This window comes from Pongo abelii, chromosome 5 (genome assembly GCF_028885655.2).
Source record: "Pongo abelii isolate AG06213 chromosome 5, NHGRI_mPonAbe1-v2.0_pri, whole genome shotgun sequence".
NCBI lineage: Eukaryota > Metazoa > Chordata > Mammalia > Primates > Hominidae > Pongo > Pongo abelii.
The window spans coordinates 151,108,146-151,130,311 of record NC_071990.2 but is presented as its reverse complement, the minus strand read 5'-3'; the positions used below and the strand labels follow the sequence as shown (position 1 = coordinate 151,130,311).

The window sequence follows — 22,166 nt, the reverse complement described above, 5'->3', positions numbered from 1 at the left end:
TACTAGTACTTCTGTATTTCATTTTGAGAGTACTTATATTTATAACCTTATATGTTTTTTCAGCCAACTGTATGGTGATCAAGCAAGCTTTTTTGAGGCAGAAAAAGTCCCAAGAATTAAGCACAAGAAGAAAGGCACAGTGTCCATGGTGAATAATGGCAGTGATCAACATGGATCTCAGGTTAGGAAATGAGTAAGAATATGAGATTTGCTTAGAAGTGAAGGACTGGAAGGATCCCACAGAGTTATTTTTAAACTATCCAGTAAGGCTTAGAGAGTTTCAATCAGAAATATGTGTTAGGGGAAAAAATGCACTTTTTCTATATTAAAAAAAATTATTTTATTCTTTTAAATGTAAAGCATTCCCATTGTGAAGAATTGAGAAAATACAGAAAAGTACAAAGAAAAACATTACCTACAACTCCACCATCCATGATTATCACTGTTCACATTTGTGGCTGATTTTTCAGTATTTCTTTTTATTTAATTAATTAATTTATTTTTATGAGATGTAGTCTCGCTCTGTCACCCAGACTGGAGTGCAATGGCACAATCTCGGCTCACTGCAACCTCTGCCTCCCGGGTTCAAGCAATTCTCCTGCCTCGGCCTCCCCAATAGCTGGGATTACATGCGCCCGCCACAACACCTGGCTAATTTTTATATTTTTAGTAGAGACGGGGTTTCACCATGTTGGCCACGATGGTCTCAATCACTTGACCTCATGATCTGCCTGCCTTGGCCTCCCAAAGTACTGGGATTACAGGCGTGAGCCACCACGCCTGGCCGTTTTTCACTGTTTCTTACTTTTTTAAAAACATTATGCAGAGTACCTTCTATTCATTGTCTTGTTTAATTCTCCCAATGACCCTGTTAATTCTCCCAATGACCTACCTGTTAGACTAGGTACTTCTATTTTTTATTATATACACATGAAGTTGAGTCATGGCTTGTCCAAGTATTTTGTTTTATTTTATTTAATTTTATTTATTTAGAGACAGAGTCTTGCTCTGTCGGCCAGGCTGGAATGCAGTGGTGTGATCTCGGCTCACTGCAACCTCCGCCTCTCAGGTTCAAGCGATTCTCCTGCCTCAGCCTCCCGAGTAGCAGGATTACAGATGCCCGCCACCACGCCCGGCTACTTTTTGTATTTTTAGTAGAGATGAGGTTTTGCCATGTTGGCCAGGCTGGTCTCAAACTCTTGACCCCAGGTGATCCACCTGCCTTGGCCTCCCAAAGTGCTGGGATTACAGGTGTGAGCCACTGTGGCTGACCAAAAAATACTTTATTACTAAAAAATGCTTCTGATCATCTGAGCCTTCAGTAAATCATAATCTTTTTGCTGGTGAAGGGTCTTGTCTTGATGTTAATGGCCGTTGACTAATCAGGGTGGTGGTTGCTGAAGGTTGAGGTGACTGTGGCAGCTTCTTAAAATAAGACAACTGACTAGCGCGGTGGCATACATCTGTAATCCCAGTACTTTGCAGGGGCAAGGCAGGCAGATCGGTTGAGCTCAGGATTTCGAGACCAGCCTAGGAAACATGGTGAAAACCCCATCTCCACAAAAAAATACAAAAATTAGCTGAGCATGGTGGTACAGGGCTGTAGTTCCTGCTTCTTGGGAAGCTGAGGTGGGAGGATCACTTGAGCCCTGGAGGTCAAGGGTGCAGTGATCTGTGATTGCACCACTGCACTCCAGCTTGGGTGACAGTGAGACCTTGTCTTGCAAATAAATAAATAAATAAATAAGACAACAGAAGTTTGCCATGTTGATGGACTCTTCCTTTCATGAAAGATTTCTGTGTGTCATACTATGCTGTTGGATAGCATTTAGTAGAATTCTTTTAAGATTGAAATCAATCCTCTCAAACCCTGCTACTACTGTATCAGCCAAATTTATGTAATATCCTAAATCTTTTGTTGTCATTTCAACAATTATCATAGCATCTTCACTAGGAGTAGATTCCATCTCAGTAAATCACTTGGCTGGGTGCAGTGGCTCATGCCTGTAATCCCACCACTTTGGGAGGCTGAGGTGGGCGAATCACGTGAGGTCAGGAGTTTGTGACCAGCCTGACCAATATGGTGAAACCCCGTCTCTACTAAAAATATAAAAATTAGCTCGGCGTGGTGGCGGGCACCAGTAGTCCCAGCTACTTGGGAGGCTGAGACAGGAGAATTGCTTGAACCTGGGAGGCAGAGGTTGCAGTGAGCCGACATTGCACCACACCACTGCACTCCAGCCTGGGCGATGCAGCAAGACTGTCTCAAACAAAAAAAAAAAAAAGGAAGAAAACCACTTTGTTTGCTCATCCTTAAGAAGCAGCTCCATATCTGGTCAGGTTTAATCATGAGATTGCAGCATTCAGTCCCATCTTCAGGCTCTACTTCTAATTCTCATTCTCTTGCAATTTCCACCACATTTGCAGTTACTTCCTTCACTGAAGTCTTGAGCCACTCAAAGTCATCCATGAGGGTTGGAATCTACTTCTTCCTAACTTCTGTTAATATTGATATTTTGACCTCCTCCCACAAATCACGAATGTTCTTAATGACATCTAGAATGGTGAATCTTTTTCAGAAGGTTTTCAGTGTACTTGCCCATATCCATCAGAGGAATCACCATCTATGGCAGCTATAGCCTCACAAAATGTATTTTTTTTTTAATTTTTATTTTTAGAGATGGGGCCTCACTACATTGCTCAAGTGATCCTTCTACCTCAGCCTCCTGAGTAGCTGGGACTGCAGGTGCATGCCACATGTCAGGCTGCATTTCTTAAATAATAATACTTGAAAGTTGAAATTACTCTTTGATCCATGGCTGCAGAATGGCTGTTATGTTAGCAGGCATGAAAATGGTATTTTTTTTTTTTTTTTGAGACAGAGTCTCACTCTGTCACCCAGGCTGGAGTACAGTGGTGCAGTCTCACCTCACTGCAACCTGTGCCTGCTGGGTTCAAACAATTCTCTTGCCTCAGCCTTCTGAGTAGCTGGGATTACAGGCGTGCACCACTACACCCAGCTGATTTTTTGTATTTATAGTAGAGATGGGGTTTCACCATGTTGACTATGTTGGCCAGGCTGGTCTTGAACTGGCCTCAAGTGATCCACCTGCCTCAGCCTCCCAAAGTGCTGGGTTTACAGGTGTGAGCCACTGTGCACAGCTGAAAACAATATTAATTTCCTTGTACATCATATCCATCAGAGCTCCTGGGTGACCTGGAGTATTGTCAATGAGCAGTAACATTTTAAAAGGATTTCTTATTAAAAGAGCAGTAATATTTAAAAGGATCTTTGTTCTGAGCAGCAGGTCTCAACAGTGATCTTAAAATATTTGATAAACCCTGCTGTAAACAGATGTGCTGTCATCCAAGCTTTGTTGTTCCATTTCTAGAGCACAGGCAGAATAGATTTAGCATCATTCTTAAGGGCCCTGGGATTTTTGGTATAGTCAGTGAGCATTGGTTTTAACTTAAAGTCACCAGCTGGATTAGCCTGTAACAGAAGAGTCAGCTTGTCTTTGAAGCTTTGAAGCTAGGCATTGACTTTTCCTCTCTAGCTATGAAAGTCCTAAGTGGCATCTTCCAATATAAGACTGTTTCATCTACATGGAAAATTTTTTATTTCATGTAGTCATCTTCATCAGTGATCTTAGCTAGATCTTCCAGATAACTTGATGCATGCTGCAGCTTCTTTTTTTTTTTTTTTTTTTTTTTGAGACAGAGTCTCACTCTGTTGCCCAGGCTGGAGTGCAGTGGTGTGATCTCGGCTCACTGCAACCTTCACCTCCCGGTTCAAGCAATTCTCCTGCCTCAGCCTCCTGAGTAGCTGGGATTATAGGCACATACCACCGTGCCTGGCTAACTTGTATTTTTAGTGGAGACAGGGTTTCACCATGTTGGTCAGGCTGGTCTTGAACTCCTGACCTTGTGATCTGCCTGCCTCAGCCTCCCAAAGTGCTGGGATTACATAGGCGTGAGCCACTGCACCTGGCCACTTGCTGTAGCTTCTGTGTCAGCACTTGCTGCTTCACCTTGCACTTTTAAATTATGGAGACAGCTTCTTTCCTTAAACTTTTCTCTTTTTTTTTGAGATGGAGTAATCCACTGCGCCTGGCCTCTTTCCTTAAACTTCATGAATTAACCTCTGCTAGCTTCAGACTTTCTTTTGCAGCTACCTCCCCTCTCTCAGCCTTTATAGAATTGAAGAAAGTTAGGGCTTGTTTGGAATTAGGCTTTGGCTTAAGGGATCGTTGTGGCTGGTTTGATCTATGTAGATTACTAAAACCTTCTTCATATCAGCAGTAAGCCTGTTTCATTTTCTTATCATTCATGTGTTCACTGGAATAGCACTTCTAATTTTCTTCAAGAACTTTTCCTTTGCATTTACAACTCAGCTATTGTTTGGTACAAGAGGCCTAGCTTTCGGCTTATCTTGGCTTTCAACGTGCCTTTCTCACTATGCTTAATCATTTTTAGCTTTTGATTTAAAGTAAGAGATGTGCCATTCTTCCTTTTACTTGAACACTTAAGAGTCTCTTGTAGGGTTAATTGGCCTCATTTCAGTATTGTTGTGTCTCGGGGAATAGGGAGCACTGAGAGGGAGAAAGATGGGAATGGCTGGTTGGTGGAGTAGTAAGAACACATACAACATTTATGGATTAAGTTCACCATCTTATATGGGCATAGTTTGTGGTATCCCAAAACAATTGCGGTAGTACGATCAGAGATTATAGATGGTAATAACAGATACAATAGTAATGAAAAAGTTTGAAATCTTGTGAGAATTACCAAAATGTGAGCCAGAAACATGAAGTGAGCATATGCTGTTGGGAAAATGGCACCAATAGACTTATTCAATACACGGTTGCCAGAAATCCTTAATTGTAAAAAATGCAGTATCTGCAAAGTGCAATAAAATGAGGTATGCCAGTATAAGCTTTGTACTTTTTACTTAGTTTTGGTAACAAGTGTCTAAGAATTGGTACAGTAAATGTGGACTCTTAACTTTCGTGTATTTTTTTGTCAGTCTGTAACTGATTTCAGTTTGAGTTATGTATTTTTTTATGGTATTTATTATGTGTCCTTCTGTATAGTTTCTTATCACTACAGGAGAAAATCTAGATTACCTTGATGGTGTCCATACAGTGTTTGGTGAGGTGACAGAAGGCATGGACATAATTAAGAAAATTAATGAGACCTTTGTTGACAAGGACTTTGTACCATATCAGGATATCAGGTGTGATTACAATTTACTATCTGAATATGCTAGAATGTTTTAATATTGAGATGTTTAACACGTAGTGGTATGGATAGGAATGGTATGCATAGGACTGGTTTCTGGATAATTCTAATCCCAAAAGGTAAATTAATATAAGACTGTAAGAATCTTTATAATAAAAAGGACCTTTTGTATTTTTATACTTGTACTAATTATTTATAATTACGTTTGGAGGAATTATTTATTTATTTATTTTTTGAGACGGAGTCTCATGCTGTCGCCCAGGCTGGAGTGCAGTGGCACGATCTTGGCTCACTGCAAGCTCTGTCTCCCGGGTTCACACCATCTCCTGCCTTAGCCTCCCGAGTAGCTAGGACTACAGGTGCCCGCCACCACGCCTGGCTAATTTTTTGTATTTTTAGTAGAAACGGGGTTTCACCATGTTAGCCAGGATGGTCTCGATCTCCTGACCTCGTGATCCACCCACCTCGGCCTCCCGAAGTGCTGGGATTACAGGTGTGAGCCACCGCGCCCAGCTGGATGAATTGTTAATGCTTTAATTTAGTTTTTTAATTGAGAAATAGGGCAAAAGTACTAAGATTTAAACAGTTATATTAGTTTACATCTTAAAGTAATGCAGGGTAATAAATATGGTATCACTCAATGCAAAACAGTAACACTTATTGTGAAAGTATATCTAGGTTAGTAATATCCACGTGCAATATGGGTTTTTTTTGTCCTTAGAGATAATCAAGTAATTTTTTGTAATCTATTAAAATAAAATAGGATTCTGAAATAACTTAAATGTATAACATTTAATTTGGATTTATTTTGTAAGGATAAATCATACAGTGATTTTAGATGATCCATTTGATGACCCTCCTGATTTATTAATCCCTGATCGATCACCAGAACCTACAAGGGAACAATTAGATGTAAGTGAAGCCCTCTTATGATTAAATGTACATTCATATTAATGATTTGTATGGATTTATCTTTTTCATCTATTAAAGTTAATTTTTTCCGAATTATTATCTTGCTTAATTATATTAGAACAAGTTTAAAGTTCTTTTTCTTTTCCACAGAGATACTCATTTTTTAGCTGTCTTCTCATTTCTCTAATTTCCTTTCTTCAGTTTCTTTTCTACTGAGACAACCTTAGCTCTAGAAGCTTACATGAACACCTTGGGAAAGTGTTTTTCTTATCATCAAATTAAACTATTGTCTTTTGAGGTAACTTTTCAACTGGGGACGCTGTGGAGCCAGGCTAGAACCCAGAAATTTCTGTGAAACAGCGCAGACTGTTCCCCCACATATTTTAAGGTTTATGTGGCTTCCTCAAAGCTGAATTTGTCTTTATGGTTGGGATTGGTGCTTAATTGTCAGATCATTTCTCTTCATTCAGCAGTTAGAATTGGATAATAAATAGTGTCCATATAAATATTTATTTTTATTTATTTATTTTTTTGAGACGGAGTCTCACTTTGTTGCCCAGGCTGGAGTGCATGGTGGGATCTCGGCTCATTGTGGCCTCTGCCTTCCTCGTTTAAGCAATTTTCATGCCTCAGCCTCTTGAGTTGCTGGGATTGTAGGCGCATGCCACCATGCCCAGCTAATTTTTGTATTTTTAGTAGAGACGGGGTTTCACTGTGTTGGCCAGGCTGGTCTTGAACTCCTGACCTCAAGTGATCCACCCGCCTGGCCTCCCAAAGTGCTGGGATTACAGGCATGAGCCACCACGCCTGGCCTATTGTGATTTTAACAGAAGCCTACTTTGGCTAATATTTTAGAATTAATATAAATCCAATTCTTGGAGGTTTATAAGTTTGTCTCAGTTGCTGTCCAATTAATTATTAAAATTTTTTTTTTAGAGACAAGATCTCACCGTATCACCCAGCTGGAGTGCAGTGGTGTGATTGTAGCTCACTGCAACCTTGATCAGTTACTGTTTTATAGCATGTTTGATATAACTAAGAATAAAGTATGTCTTCTATGTTTCTCAGATTTTTTTATTCTTTAAATATATACATCAGTAACTTCTGTCTTGCAGAGTGGTCGAATAGGAGCAGATGAAGAAATTGATGATTTCAAAGGAAGATCAGCTGAGGAAGTAGAAGAAATAAAGGCAGAAAAAGAGGCTAAAACTCAGGCTATACTTTTGGAGATGGTAAGATAATTATCTTTGTTCAAATTGTTCTGTAATATAGCTAATAATACTTATTGAGTGTTTATTTCTGGCTCTTCGGTAGTCTTAAAATATTAAAAATTGAGTTATGATTTTTTTCTGGTTTAAATTTGGTATGGCATAATAATAAATTGGCTCTACTGTGAAAATAAATTTGGCTTTACTGTCAATATAGTGCTAAGTGCCTTTTTAAACAGTGGGAAGTGGATCTCTAACTTATTAATTGAATTTCAGTTGTTTAATATTCATCTCATTTTTAAAGAGTGTTTAGCAGGCTGAATTTTGTGTATATTAAAGAATAGTTCTTCATTGAACCACTCAAGTATTAAGATTAAACAGAATGGTAGTTGTAGGGTAAAATAATGGGTAGAAACTGAGCACTCTAAAATATACTGCTTCTCAGTATTATTAACAACCTGAAGTCATTTGGGGAATAATAATTCAGTAGATGATTAATTGACCTACTTGGTATTATTTTCCATTTCTTATTTTTGTAGAATAGGCATACTTGTCATATCATAGATAATAAATATTGGAATGACACAATAGCAGAGACTTGGAACCAACCCAAATGTCCAACAATGATAGACTGGATTAAGAAAATGTGGCACATATACACCATGGAATACTATGCAGCCATAAAAAATGATGAGTTCATGTCCTTTGTAGGGACATGGATGAAATTGGAAATCATCATTCTCAGTAAACTATCGCAAGAACAAAAAACCGAACACTGCATATTCTCACTCATAGGTGGGAATTGAACAATGAGAACACATGGACACAGGAAGGGGAACATCACACTTCGGGGACTGTTGCGGGGTGGGGGGAGAGGGGAGGGATAGCATTGGGAGATATACCTAATGCTAGATGACGAGTTGGTGGGTGCAGCGCACCAGCATGGCACATGTATACATATGTAACTTACCTGCACATTGCGCACATGTACCATAAAACCTAAAGTATAATAATAATAATAATAATAAAAAATTAAAAATTAAAAAAAGAATAGATAAATAAATAAATAAATATTGGAATGAATGGATAACAAAGTTACTATTTTATATAATAGAACTTTCAGATTTGTAGTCTGTTTTAAAGTTTATTTATTTATTATTTTATAGAGACAGGGTCTCACTCTGTTGCTCAGGCTGGAGTACAGTGGTGTATGATCATAGCTTGCTGCAGCTTCCAACTCCTCAGCTCAAGCAATGCCCCTGCCTCAGCCTCCTGAGTTGCTGAGACCACAGTCACACACCACAATGCCCTGCTAATTTTAAAATTTTTTTGTAGAGACAGGATCTCCCTATGTTGGCCAGGCTTAAGTTTATATTACCATAAACTGTCTGAATGAACAAATAGTAAAGGCTGTATAGTTCAAGAAAGCTTTACTGAAATTAAAAAAATTAATTGAAAATACACATTTTAATGAGCACACTGTGTATCTCAGAGTATTGACCCTGAACACCCAACATCAAGACAAATTCTAAGAGAATTACTACACTTGAAAGATATGTTGAACAACTGGGCAGAAAGAATAAGTTACTTATAAGGGAATTAATTTAGATTGTTATCAGACTTTTCAACAGCAACACTTTGGAAGTTTATGCCAGAAGAAAATAGATTAACATACTTTTTAAAACTTTTTGTTTTCAGATAATTGCAAATTTATGGAAAAAAGTACATAGAACTTCTATATACCTTTTACCCACATTCACCAATTTTTAACATTTTGCTACATCTGTTTTATGATTCTCTCTTTTTCTCTCTCTCTGATTATACAAGCACATAAACACATTTTTTTTCTGGACTATTTGATAGTAAGTTGCCTGTTATTTCCCTTTACCTCTTAATCAGTGTGTATTTCCTAAGAGCAACAGTATTCAATGTGTATAACAATATGTATGTATTCACAGTGTAGTTATCAAAATCAGAAAATTTAGAAGTGACAGAAATTACTGTTTATAGGGCCGGGCACAGTGGCTCACGCCTGTAATCGCAGCACTTTGGGAGGCCGAGGCGGGTGGATCACGAGGTCAGGAGTTCGAGACCAGCCTGGCCAACATGATGAAACTCCGTCTCTACTAAAAATACAAAAATCAGCTGGGTGTGGAGGCGCGTGGCTGTAATCCCAGATACTCGGGAGGCTGAGGCAGGAGAATCGCTTGAACCCAGGAGGCGAAGGTTGCTGTGAGCCGAGAATTGCTTGAACCCAGGAGGTGAAGGTTGCTATGAGCCGAGAATCGCTTGACCCCAGGAGGCGAAGATTGCTGTGAGCCGAGATCGCGCCATTGCACTCCAGCCTGGGCAACAGGGCGAGACTCCATCTCAAAAAAAAGAAAAAAGAAATTACAGTTTATATTCCAATTTTGCCAGTTGTTTTAATAATATCTTTTATAATTGTTTCCTCCTCCAGACTAGAATCCAGCTCATGACTTATCATCTGTTGCATTTATTTTGTAGAATATTTTCCCTTTTTTTTTTTTTGAGATGGAGTTTCTGTTGCCCAGGCTGGAGTGCAATGGCATGATCTCGGGCTCACTGCAACCTCCACCTCCCGGGTTCAAGCGATTCGCCTGCCTCAGCTTCCCAAGTAGCTGGGATTATAGGTGCCTGCCACCCATGCCTGGCTAATTTTTTTTTTTTTTTTTTTTGAGAGAGAATCTCGCTCTGTTATCCAGGCTGGAGTGCAGTGGCACGATCTCGGCTCACTGCAACCTCCGCCTCCTGGGTTCAAGCGATTCTCCTGCCTCAGGCTCCCAAGTAGCTGGGATTACAGGCACCCGCCATCGCATCCAGCTAATTTTTTGTAATTTTAGTAGAAACAGGGTTTCACTATGTTGCCCAGGCTGGTTTCAAACTCCTGAGCTCAGGCAATCTGCCTGCCTTGGCCTCGCAAAGTGCTGGGATTACAGGCATGAGCCACCACGCCCAGTCAATGCCCGGCTAATTTTTGTATTAGTAGTAGAGACAGGGTTTCACCATGCTGGCCAGGCTGGTCTGGAACTCCCAACCTTGGGCGATCCTTCCGCCTTGGCCTCCCAAAGTGCTGGGATTACAGGCATGAGCCACCGCGCCCGGCCAATAGAATATTTTTCAATTTAGGTTTGTCTACTCTTTCCTCATGATTAGATTCGGGTTATGTACGCACAGCCGAAATAGTACGTGAGTGATGTTGTGTCCTCAGAGGTCACATCTGGAGGTGTATGATATTCATTGGAAGATGAGCAGTTTTCGTCACTTGGTCATGGTAGTCCACTGCCTGGTGTCTCCAATAGACAATCTGTGGCTAGACACTTGGAGATCTTTCAAATGTCTTGTTCCTTGTCAAGTTTCCCCCATAAATTCCTCAGCCATTCATGATTCCTGACTGCACCAGTTTTGACTCTGCTAAGTGCAAAGTGGTAATTTCCCAACTCCACCACTTTTTCCACAGTTACCCACCTGCATTCTACTGTAAGGAAGAGCCCTCCCTTCTTTTTTTTTTTTTTTTTTTTTTTTCAAGACGGAGTCTCGCTCTGTCACCCAGGCTGGAGAGCAATGGCTCAATCTTGGCTCACTGCAACCTCTGCCTCCTGGGTTTAAGCGATTCTCCTGCCTCAGCCTCCTGGGTAGCAGGGATTGTAGGTGCCCGCCACCATGCCCAGCTAATTTTTGTATTTTTAGTAGAGACGGGGTTTCACCACGTTGGTCAGGCTTGTCTCAAACTCCTGACCTGGTGATCCGCCTGCCTCGGCCTCCCAAAGTGCTGGGATTACAGGTGTGAGCCACTGTGCCCGCCCGAGCCCTCCCTTCTTAACTGCTTATCTATCCGTTCGTTATCAGTGTCTCATGGATTCTTTTTTGGCTTTGTTTTTAATAAATAGACAATTTGTAGAGCAATTTTAGGATTATAGAAAAACTGAACAGAAAGTACAGAGAGTTTCTAAGTACTCCCACCCTCTTTCCCCCAGTCTTGCATTATTGTGACACATTTGTTAACAATTGATGAGCCAGTATTGATACATTATTAACTAAAATCCATGATTTACATTAGAATTCAAGCTTTGTGTTGTACATTCGGTGGAACTGACAAATGTACGATAGCATATATCTACCCTTACAGGATCATTCAAGGTAGTTTCACTGTCTAAAAAATCCCCTGGGCTCCACCTGTTCATACCCACCCCCAACACCCAGTTCTTGGCAACTACTGATGTTTTTACTGTCTATATAGTTTTGGCATTTTCAAAATGTCATATAGTTGGAATTATAGCATATGTAGCCTTTTCAGACTGTCTTCTTTCACTTAGCAATATGCATTTAAGGTTCCACTGTGCCTTTTTTCTTTCTTCCCTTTCCCTTTCTCCTTTCCCTTTTTCTTTTCCTTTCTTTTCTTTCCCTCCTTTTTTTTTTTTTTTTTTGAGACAGAGTCTTGCTCTTGTCGCCAGGCTGGAGTGCAGTGGCGCGATCTCGGCTCACTGCAATGTCCGCCTCCCGGGTTCAAGAGATTCTTCTGCCTCAGCCTCCTGAGTAGCTGGGACTACAGGCATGTGCCACCACACCTGGCTAATTATTTTGTATTTTTAGTAGAGACGAGGTTTCGCCATGTTAGCCAGGATGGTCTTGATCTCTTGACCTCGTGATCTGCCCGCCTCGGCCTCCTGAAGTGCTGGGATTACAGGTATGAGTCACCATGCCCGGCCTTTTTTTTTTTTTTTTTAATTTTTTTAATTTGAGACAGGTTCTCGCTCTGTTGCATGGACAGTGGCACAATAATGGCTCACTGCACCCTGACCTCTAGGGCTCAAGTAATCCTCCTACCTCAGCCTCACAAGTAGCTGGGACCACAGGCGTGTGCCACCATGCCTGGCTAATTTTATTTTTTGTAGAGACAGAGTCTCACTATGTTGCCCAGCCTGGGATTTCATTTCTTTTTTTTTTTTTTTTGAGAGAAAGTCGCACTCTGTCACCCAGGCTGGAGTGCAGTGGTGCTGTCATAGTTCACTATAACCTTGAACTTCTGAGATTGAGCAGTCTTCCTGCCTCAGCCTCTTGAGTAGCTGGGACTATAGGCACACGCCACCACACCTCAGTAATTTTTAAATTTTTTTGTAGAGATGGAGTCTTACCCATGTTGCTCAAGCTGATCCCAAACTCCTAGGTTCAAATGATCCTCCTGCCTTGGCCTCCCAAAGTGTTGGGATTACAGGCATGAGCCACCATGCATGGCTGATAGCTCATTTCTTTTAATTGCTAAGTAATGTTTCATTGTATGGATGTATCACAGCTTGTTTATTTTTTACCTGTTGAAAGATACCTTGGTTGCTTCCAAGTTTTGGCAGTTGTGATTAAAGTTGCTGTAAATATTTGCATGCAGATTTTTGTGTAGGCATAAAGTTTCTATGCATTTGGGTAAATACCTAGGAGTTCAGATGCTGGATTGAATGGTTTAGCTTTGTAAGAAACTGCCAAACTGTCTTCTAAAGTGGCTTTACATTTTGCATTCCTACTAGCAATGAATGAGGGTTTCTTTTGCCTCACATCCTTGCCAGCATTTGCTGATGGTATTGTTTTGGATTTTAGTCACTCTAAAAGGTGATCCTGTGTCCTTTTGATTTTATTAACATGTTTCATCTTCTGTTTTCTAAGAATATCTGTTTCTCTTACTTTATTTGCATTTGTTTGTAATATAGTGATAATTCAGCTAGTGTTTTGTAAAATTAGTTTTGAACCTCATAGCTTTTATGAATATTTTAAATTTCCTAATAGTATTTTAAAATTAGCTTTGACAAAGTACTATAGCAAGTTCTTTTTTGACTCATTAACTTTTTTTCTCATTTGTGCTTCCTTTCTGCCATTATAGGTGCTTTGGAGGATTTTTACTAATTTGCTCTTCTCATTCTGTGTTTTGACACTCTTTTTTCTTTTTTAGAGGCAGGGTCTTACTCTGTTTTCTAGGCTGGAGTGCAGTGGTGTGATCACAGCTCACTGCTGCCTCAAAAACTCTGGAACCCAAGCAGTCCATCCAACCTTCTGAATAGCTAGGACTACTCACACTGCCATGCCTGGCTAATTTTTAAATTTACTATAGAGACAAGGTCTTACTATGTTGCGTGGGCTGGTCTCAAACTCCTGGCTTCAAGAGATCCTCCTTCCTCAGCCTCCCAAAGTGTTGGGATTACAGGTGTGAGCTATCATGCCTGGCTGTGATGCTTCTTATTGGACATAATGTTGTCTTTTGATAGACTTCAGAAACATTAAGGAGATCTTACTGGCTGTGTTGCTTCTTACTGTTTTTTATTTTCAAGATTTTGGGGGGAAGGGCATGTTTATCCAAGAGGAGACACTTTACAGGTGATCGTATCAGAAATAATCTCTGAGAGAGTGTTTGAATATATGTATAAAGGGATGTTGTTGTCCCATCTAAATGTGATAGAGTTGCATACATATATGGTAAAACTCTGATGATATGCAAGGAAATGACTAAAAAGGAAAACCAAAAAGCAGGGTATTTGTTGTCTCTGATGAGGAGGCAGAGGGAGAATGGGATAGGTGACATTTTAGTTCTTAAGCTAGGTGGTAGCATCATAGTGATTTTTATTTTTATGCTTTATGACTTACATGTACTTTACATAAATTCTTATCCTTTAAAAATATATCAAATACTTGAAAAAAGACGAAGTAGGGGTAAAATTGGGCTTTGAAGCCAGATAAACGTAGGTTCGAATCCCAGCTCTGTTGTTTACCACTGTGTGGCCTTGGGCAAGTTACTTGTTTAACCTTTTAAATTTCACTTTACTTGTCTTCATTTTATTTGTTTATTTATGAGATGGAGTCTTGCTCTGTTGCCCAGGCTGGGGTGAAGTGGCATTAGTTCACTGCAACCTCTGCCTCCTGGGTTCAAGTGATTCTACTGCCTCAGTGTCCCAAGTAGTTAGGACTACAGTTGCACACCACCACGCCCGTTTAATTTTTGTGTTTTTAGTAGAGATGGGGTTTCACCATGTTGGCCAGGCTGGTCTTGAACTCCTGACCTCAAGTATCTGACCCCCCTTGGCCTCCCAAAGTGCTGGGATTGCAGGCGTGAGCTACCATGCCCGGCCACTTTACTTGTCTTTAAAATGGAAATTGCATGATTGTTTCAAGAATTAGCGTAATAGATCTGAAGCCCCAAGCACTGTTCACACAAAGTATGAGTTATTTAAATATTAGCTATTAATACTGTTGAGAATAGGAACAGTGTAGTTCAAATTTTGAAATCTTATTTGGATTTCTTTTCCAGAGCCTGCAGTTTGTAATATAAATTTAGATGTTTTAAGGAAATCAGCATTGTGGGATTGGATAGGATTTAGAATGGAAACTAAATAGGAATTGATTTATGTTTTTGTTTGTTTGTAATTTAGGTGGGAGACCTACCTGATGCAGATATTAAACCCCCAGAAAATGTACTGTTTGTGTGTAAATTGAACCCAGTGACCACAGATGAGGATCTGGAAATAATATTCTCTAGATTTGGGCCAATAAGAAGGTAATCCTTAGAATTAGTGAAAGAGATATTTAGAAAAACTAGGTATCAGTTGGTGGTTTTCTAATGACATATTTTGATGATTCTGTGAATTCTAGGCGAATTTTGTATTGGTGAATTTTTACAGGTGAGTCTTTGGACAGTAGGGAAGAAAAGTATATGTGTGTGTATACATACACACACACACACACACACACACACACACACAGAGATAAATAATTGAATCTCCCACTCAACACGTTTTCACTCTAAAACAGGAAATGAATGGAACAATTTAAATCTAGTTCTGTAATACTCTCAACAGCCTTCTTTAATATTTAAAATATTTATCTCACTCAACTCATGGAATTACCAGCAATTTATGTCAAAATTAATTTAAAACTAAATTTTCTAAAATGTTTCTTTTGGTTAGTTTTCCCTGCATTAATGAAAAAGTCTATGAAGCTGGTATTTCTTCATAGGGGACTATTTTGTAATTGATTAAAAAGTATTATATTTAGGGTTTCCTTTTGTTTCAGGGATTTTATTTTATTTTATTTTATTTATTTTTATTTATTTATTTATTGTTTTGAGACGGAGTCTCGCTCTGTTGCCCAGGCTGGAGTGCAGTGACGTGATCTCGGCTCACTGCAACCTCTGCCTCCCAGGTTCAAGTGATTCTTCTGCCTCTGAGGAAGGGGACTATTTTGTAATTGATTAAAAAGTATTATATTTAGAGTTTCCTTTTGTTTCAGGGATTTTATTTTATTTTATTTTACTTATTTTTATTTATTTATTTATTGTTTTGAGACGGAGTCTCGCTCTGTTGCCCAGGCTGGAGTGCAGTGACGTGATCTCGGCTCACTGCAACCTCTGCCTCCCAGGTTCAAGTGATTCTTCTGCCTCAGCCTCCCGAGTAGCTGGGACTACAGGCATGCGCCAACACGCCCAGCTAATTTTTGTATTTTTAGTAGAGACTGGGTTTCGCCATATTGGCCAAGCTGGTCTCGAACTCCTGACCTTGTGATCCATCCATCTTGGCCTCCCAAAAGGCTGGGGTTATAGGTGTGAGCCACTGCGCCCGGCCTCATTTCAGGTTTTTAAAATGAGACTTATGACACTTGGGGAAAGGGACAAGCCAGGTGCTTTCAACTTCAGCTTATTGGCCTTTTCACTTGGTTATTATGGTATATTAGTTTTGTAATTAACATTGTGCTCACAGTGTTAAATTTGAGCTTCATTTATATTAAAATTCAAAAATTTCAAAGCTTAAACTTACTAAACATTTATATATGTATAAGTATGCATACATTATTCTACAGTAATGTTAGATATTCTATAATTCGTCTATATTTGGACTAGAAAAGTGTTGTGATTTTAAAAGTCTAGCAGTAGTTTACTTTTGCCAAAGGAAAATTAAATATTTTTATTCTTTCTTCAGTGCTTAAGGGAATTTAGGACTGTAGGCCTACATAAGGCGCTTAGAGTAGAATTTAGATAATTTAGTTACTGCTCTGGTGAACTATTTTTAAAAAAGAATTGTTATTAAATGAATTTGGAAAAATAATCTATGAATTTAACTTTGCCTTGTAATAACTGACTTATTTCTTCTTCAGTTTTGAAGAGTGAGAGTGAATGCTTTCTTCCTTTTTTTTTTTAAGTCACTTTTAAATACTTTCTTTCAGTTGTGAAGTTATCCGAGACTGGAAGACAGGAGAGTCCCTCTGTTATGCTTTTATTGAATTTGAAAAGGTATGTCATAATACAGACGTAAGTTTGGTATTTATTTGCTTTTATATGGTATTAAAATGTGAAAAATTATAGAACTTTTTCTAGTTTCTAGAATTGCCCTTTCTTTTGGCACTCCCCAAAATTAAGTTTATTGTATCTATATAGGGAATAAGTTCAACATCTGTTGATGTTAACATATGTACTTTTACTTTAGGTTCAGGTGCAATCTGCATGAAAGTATCTTTAGAACTTTTTTTTTTTTTTTGAGACAGGGTCTCACTCTGTTGCCCAGGCTGGAGTGCAATGGTGCAATCTCGGCTCACTGCAGCCTCCGCCTCCTGGTTCAAGCGATTCTCTTGCCTAAGCCTCCTGAGTAGCTGGGATTACAGGTGCCCACCACCACACCCTGCTAATTTTTTTATATTTTTAGTAGAGACGGGGTTTCACCATATTGGCCAGGCTGGTCTTGAACTCCTGACCTCAAGCAATCCACCTGCCTCGGCCTCCCAAAGTGCTGGGATTACAGGCATAAGCCACCACACCCAGCCAGTCTTAGAACTTTTTAAGTTCTAAGTAAAGCCCTTCAGAGACTCTTAATAATTTTTCCCTGTTACTTAAGTGGAGATAAAATTGAGTAATAGAGAACTGAACTGGGTGTTAAGATTTAGATATTATACATCTTTTGTTACTAACCAGCTATTGTATGATACTTGGCAGTTTAGTTAACTGTTCTTTCTAGGTCTTACCTTATAAATAAAACTTGGGTATTAGGTTAGATGGTCCCTTCTAGAGGTGTAATAATGATAGCTTATGTTGCTTAAATATTTACTTTAAGCTAGGCATTATGTTACTTTTGCTGCATTTAATCCTCAGTTCTGTAAGATAGGGACCATCCCCTTTTCCAAATAAGTTAACTGAGACATATAATGCTAATGTGACTTGTTCAAAATCACACACCTAGTGAATGAATGTCATAGCTGGGATTTGAATTCAGATATGTCTGACTCTGTTCCCATTGAGTTTACACTATGCTATGGTATGCTCTTTTTTAATGCAACTTTGGACTCATATGTATCCAGTAGTAGCTCATTCTGAGTTCTAATTATTACAGAGCATTTATGGAATACCTTTTATGTTTTCAGACACAGCAATAAGGCCTAGGGATACAAGATGAATCATGGAGGGTTGAGGAATATAGACACATAAAGTTATATGTAGGCACTGTGTCAGATGTACCAGAAATGGTACTTACAAGGTACACTGGTGCCAGCAGAAAGACCTTTACCTTTGGTTTGCTGTGAAAACTTGTAGACCTGCACTAGCATTCTATCATTGACACTATAGAATCTATTATTTATTTTCTCACAAATAAAATTTCATTTGTAGCTCATAGACTAATGACTACCCATGTTTTGAGGTTTTTGCAGCTATGCCATTTTCTTTTTTTATTTTTATTTTTATTTTTTTGAAACAGAGTTTTGCTTTGTCACCCAGGCTGGAGTATAGTCACATGATCTCAGCTCACTGCAACCTCCGCCTCCCAGTTTCAAGCGATTCTCATGCCTCAGCATCCCAAGTAGCTGGGATTACAGGTGCTTGCCACCACACCTGGCTCATTTTTGTATTTTTAGTAGATACAGGGTTTTATGATGTTGGCCAGGCTGGTCTTGAACTCTAGACCTCAAGTGATCCACCTGCCTTGGCCTCCCAAAGTGCTGGAATTAATAGGTTTGAGCCACTGCACCTGCTGTTTTGCTTTTTTATTGATCTCTAAGGATTCTTTATATTTTCTGGATGCAAGATCTTTTTTGATTATGTGTGATACAGATATCTTCTATGTGGATTTCCTTTTACTTTTTTTTGTTTTTTAAGGGACAGGATCACTCTGTGTTGCCCAGGCTGGACTTGAGCTCATGGGCTCAAGTGATTCTCCAATTTTAGCTCCTGTGTAACTGGGACCACAGGCATGCCTTTTTCCTTTCTTAATGGTGTCTTTTTATAAACAAATTTCTAATTTTAATGGTTCAGTTTGTCAGTATTTTTCTTCCTTTTTAGTGTCCTATTTAAAAAATATTTGCCTACTTCGAAGACATGAGGATATTCTCCTGTATTATTTTTAGAAACTTTGTTGTGAAACTGTTTCCCATTCAGTTCTGTAATTTGCTTTTGGTGTATGTGTATTACATTGTTGCGTTTTTCATACATTGGATTGCCAAGTGACACTCAGCACCATTTATTTAAAAGGTTGTCCTGGCCGGGCGTGGTGGCTCAGGCCTGTAATCCCAGCACTTTGGGAGGCCGAGGTGGGTGGATCACGAGGTCAAGAGATCGAGATCATCCTGGCCAACATGGTGAAACCCCATCTCTACTAAAAATATGAAAAGTAGCTGGGCGTGGTGTTGCGCGCCTGTAGTCCCAGCTACTCGGGAGACTGAGGCAGGAGAATTGCTTGAACTCGGGAGGCAGAGGTTGCAGTGAGCCAAGATCACACCACTGCACTCCAACCTGGCAACAGAGCAAGACTCCGTCTCAAAAAAATAATAAATAAATAAAAGGTTGTCCTTTTTCTCTGAGGTCTCTACTGATGAAAAAAATAATAAAAAAAGTTGTCCTGCCCCACAGCTCTGTAGTACCACTTTTGTTATAAATCAGGTATCCATATATGTATAGAGTCTATTTCTAGATGCTATACTGTTGCACTGATCTATTTGTCTATTCATATACCACTGTTACATTGTATTAATCACTATAGGTTTATAATGTCTTGATAACTGTGAGTCTTCCAACTTTTGTTGTTTTTGAAGATTGTCATGGCTGTTTTTGACTTTTGAATAGTTATATATATTTTTGAATCAGTTTCTCAATTTTGAAGAGATTTCTTAACTATTATTTAGGTGTAAGTAAATTGAGTATTTGCAAATACTATCCTCCTGAAAAAGTGATCTCAGAGCTTTCTCTTTGGGGATATAGCATGGTGATAGAATTACACCTGCCTGAAAATAATCAGTCAGATTCATGAAACGTACACTGATTGCCTATGTTTTAGATACCATGCCATATGATGTTCTAAATGATGTAGTTACAAAGACGAATCAAGCTTTGTCTATATCTTCGTGGATTTTATAATTCATTTAATTATTGACACATGTAATAAATATGATTATAACTATTTTATCTGCTTCTCTTTGGATTATCTCTAGTAAGAATAAGTTTCCAGGAATGTAAAAGAAAATTGATCAGCACTGAGTTGAAATATGTCACTGTCAGTGTCAGAAACAGGGATTTAGAATTGTGAAGTTACTGACAGGAAGGATTCTTGTGTAGCACAGACCTTGGTATTGCAGGCTCACAGTTCATTATCTAAAACCCTTGAGAATAACTAGGCTTGCTAATTCAGAATTTTTCAGAATTCAGAAAGGTAATACTGTATATATGCATACACACACATACACATTACATCTGTGATTATGTAATACCGTTCGGGGTCAGCATTCCATAATCTGTCACAAAAGTATTTCTGCAGTGAAACAAATGAATATTCATACTAAGTGGATAAAAAAAGGTCATAACCTACCATTAGGTCCGGTGTTACTGCCAAATTAATTTTAACACCAAAGTTACGAAAACAACTTTCACTTTTCAGGATGTTTTTGAATTTTGAGTAAAAAGGATTGTGAACTTGTATAATACAGTCAGTAAGTGTATATTTATCTGTTCACTGTAGTTGGACTGTCTCTTTAAAATCCTGGCTCTGACCCTTGCCAACAACTCCTATACTTCTCTAAACTTCTGTTTTCTCATTAAGAAAATGGATAGTACCTCATGGGGTTGTTACCAGAGGTATTTGAGGTAATAGATAGAAAGCATTTAACAGCATCGGGTGTGTAATAACTATTCAAACATTAATTTTTGTAACAACAAACTTTTTGTATTTTCAGTATTCTAGCTACAGAAATCTTTTCCGTAAAGATTTATGAATTTTTATAATTATTATCAGGAAGAAGATTGTGAGAAAGCATTCTTCAAAATGGACAATGTGCTTATAGATGACAGAAGAATACACGTGGATTTTAGCCAGTCTGTTGCAAAGGTTAAATGGAAAGGAAAAGGTATGATGGTTTATGTTTTGTTTTTGTTCTGCCCTTTTTTTTTTTTTTTTTTTGTTGAGATGGAGTCTTGCTCTGTTGCCCAGGCTGGAGTGCAGTGGCACGATCTTGGTTCACTGCAACCTGTGTCTCCCAGGTTCAAGCCATTCTCATGCCTCAGCCTCCCAAGTAGCTGGGATTACAAGCATGTGCCACCACGCCCAGCTAATTTTTGTATTTTTAGTAGGGGTGGGGTTTCACCACATTGGCCAGGCTGGTCTTGAACTCCTGACCTCAGGTAATCCACCGCCTTGGCCTCCCAAAGTGCTGGGATTACAGGTGTGAGCCACTGCACCCGGCCTTGTTTTTGTTCTGTTTTTCATGCTTGTATGAGCCTTTTATTGAGTGCTGTTAATTAGGAGAAATATTAATTGATGTAACTCCTGCCATTTATAATTTTACAAACCTGCTATCTAGAATCCAAGGTAGAGTGTGTGTGTGTGTATGTGTGTGTGTGCACGCACATGCATGTGTGTACCTGTGCGTGTATTTTAAACTGATGAAAAATTATATTTTCTATGTTTGACTATATTATAAATTACTAATAATTACCCACTGCAGACATGATATGTTTCCAAAGTAATTATTTTGACTTTATGGTGTTTTGAGTCTTTTAGATGCACAACTTAAATTTTTTTTAAGTTTGTTTTAGTTGTCATATGATGCAAAATAGAAAAGGTCCATGGAAAGGTAGATAAAAGTCTCATTCATTCCTGCTCCTCATCTGTCTAATTTCTCATCCAGGGTAACCATTATTACCGATTGGTACTAAGTTTCCCCTACATTTTTTGAATACATATGTGCACATATGTATATATATGATTTTGTCCTTTTAAAAAGGAAAATACAAAACAAAGGATGCAGGCTATACATACTGTTTTTGTACCTTGCAATTTTCAGTTAACAGTGTATCTAAGAGATCAGTTCATATCAGTATATAAAATGAACCAGCCCTGTTAATGGGTTTTCTAAATTTTTACTCTTCCATGTCCATAGCAGTATGTTCCACCTTTGTATGTATTACATTTCCCACATACACATAGATATATGTCAAATACATTCCTGGTAGCATGTCAGTCTTAAAAGTTGGGTCTCTCATATGTTGAAATAATACGAATTTTTGGTTTTTGATGCAGTGTTTTTAAAAGGTTTCACTTTGATAGTTACTCACATGTAATGCTAAATTTTACTGGGAATTTCAGGGTTACTTTCTTTTTCTCTAACACTTATTTCCCATCATTTTAATGAACTTTTTTTTTGTCTGTTTTTAGCAATAAAGAAAAACACTATTTAGTTATGAATTGCTGAATTGTTTGGTGGATTCTGTTACCTTATGGGAGTTCAGAGAAGGAGGAAATTATTAATGTGACTAAAGTAGGCAAGGAATGCTGAGTGGAAGCT

At 38.7% G+C, this 22,166-nt stretch overlaps 1 protein-coding gene across 2 annotated transcripts in view; it reads left to right on the top strand.

The window, feature by feature from the left end:
• The window catches only part of PPIL4 (peptidylprolyl isomerase like 4), a 42,153-nt gene that overhangs the window by 5,136 nt on the left and 14,851 nt on the right, over positions 1-22,166 (top strand). For both annotated transcript variants that reach the window (XM_024249100.3, XM_054558289.2), the window contains 7 exons: positions 64-181; positions 5,094-5,236; positions 6,057-6,153; positions 7,269-7,385; positions 14,789-14,913; positions 16,575-16,641; positions 20,618-20,729. In XM_024249100.3, coding sequence (XP_024104868.1) covers positions 64-181; positions 5,094-5,236; positions 6,057-6,153; positions 7,269-7,385; positions 14,789-14,913; positions 16,575-16,641; positions 20,618-20,729 — 779 coding nt within the window. The remainder of the gene's footprint in view (positions 1-63; positions 182-5,093; positions 5,237-6,056; positions 6,154-7,268; positions 7,386-14,788; positions 14,914-16,574; positions 16,642-20,617; positions 20,730-22,166) is intronic.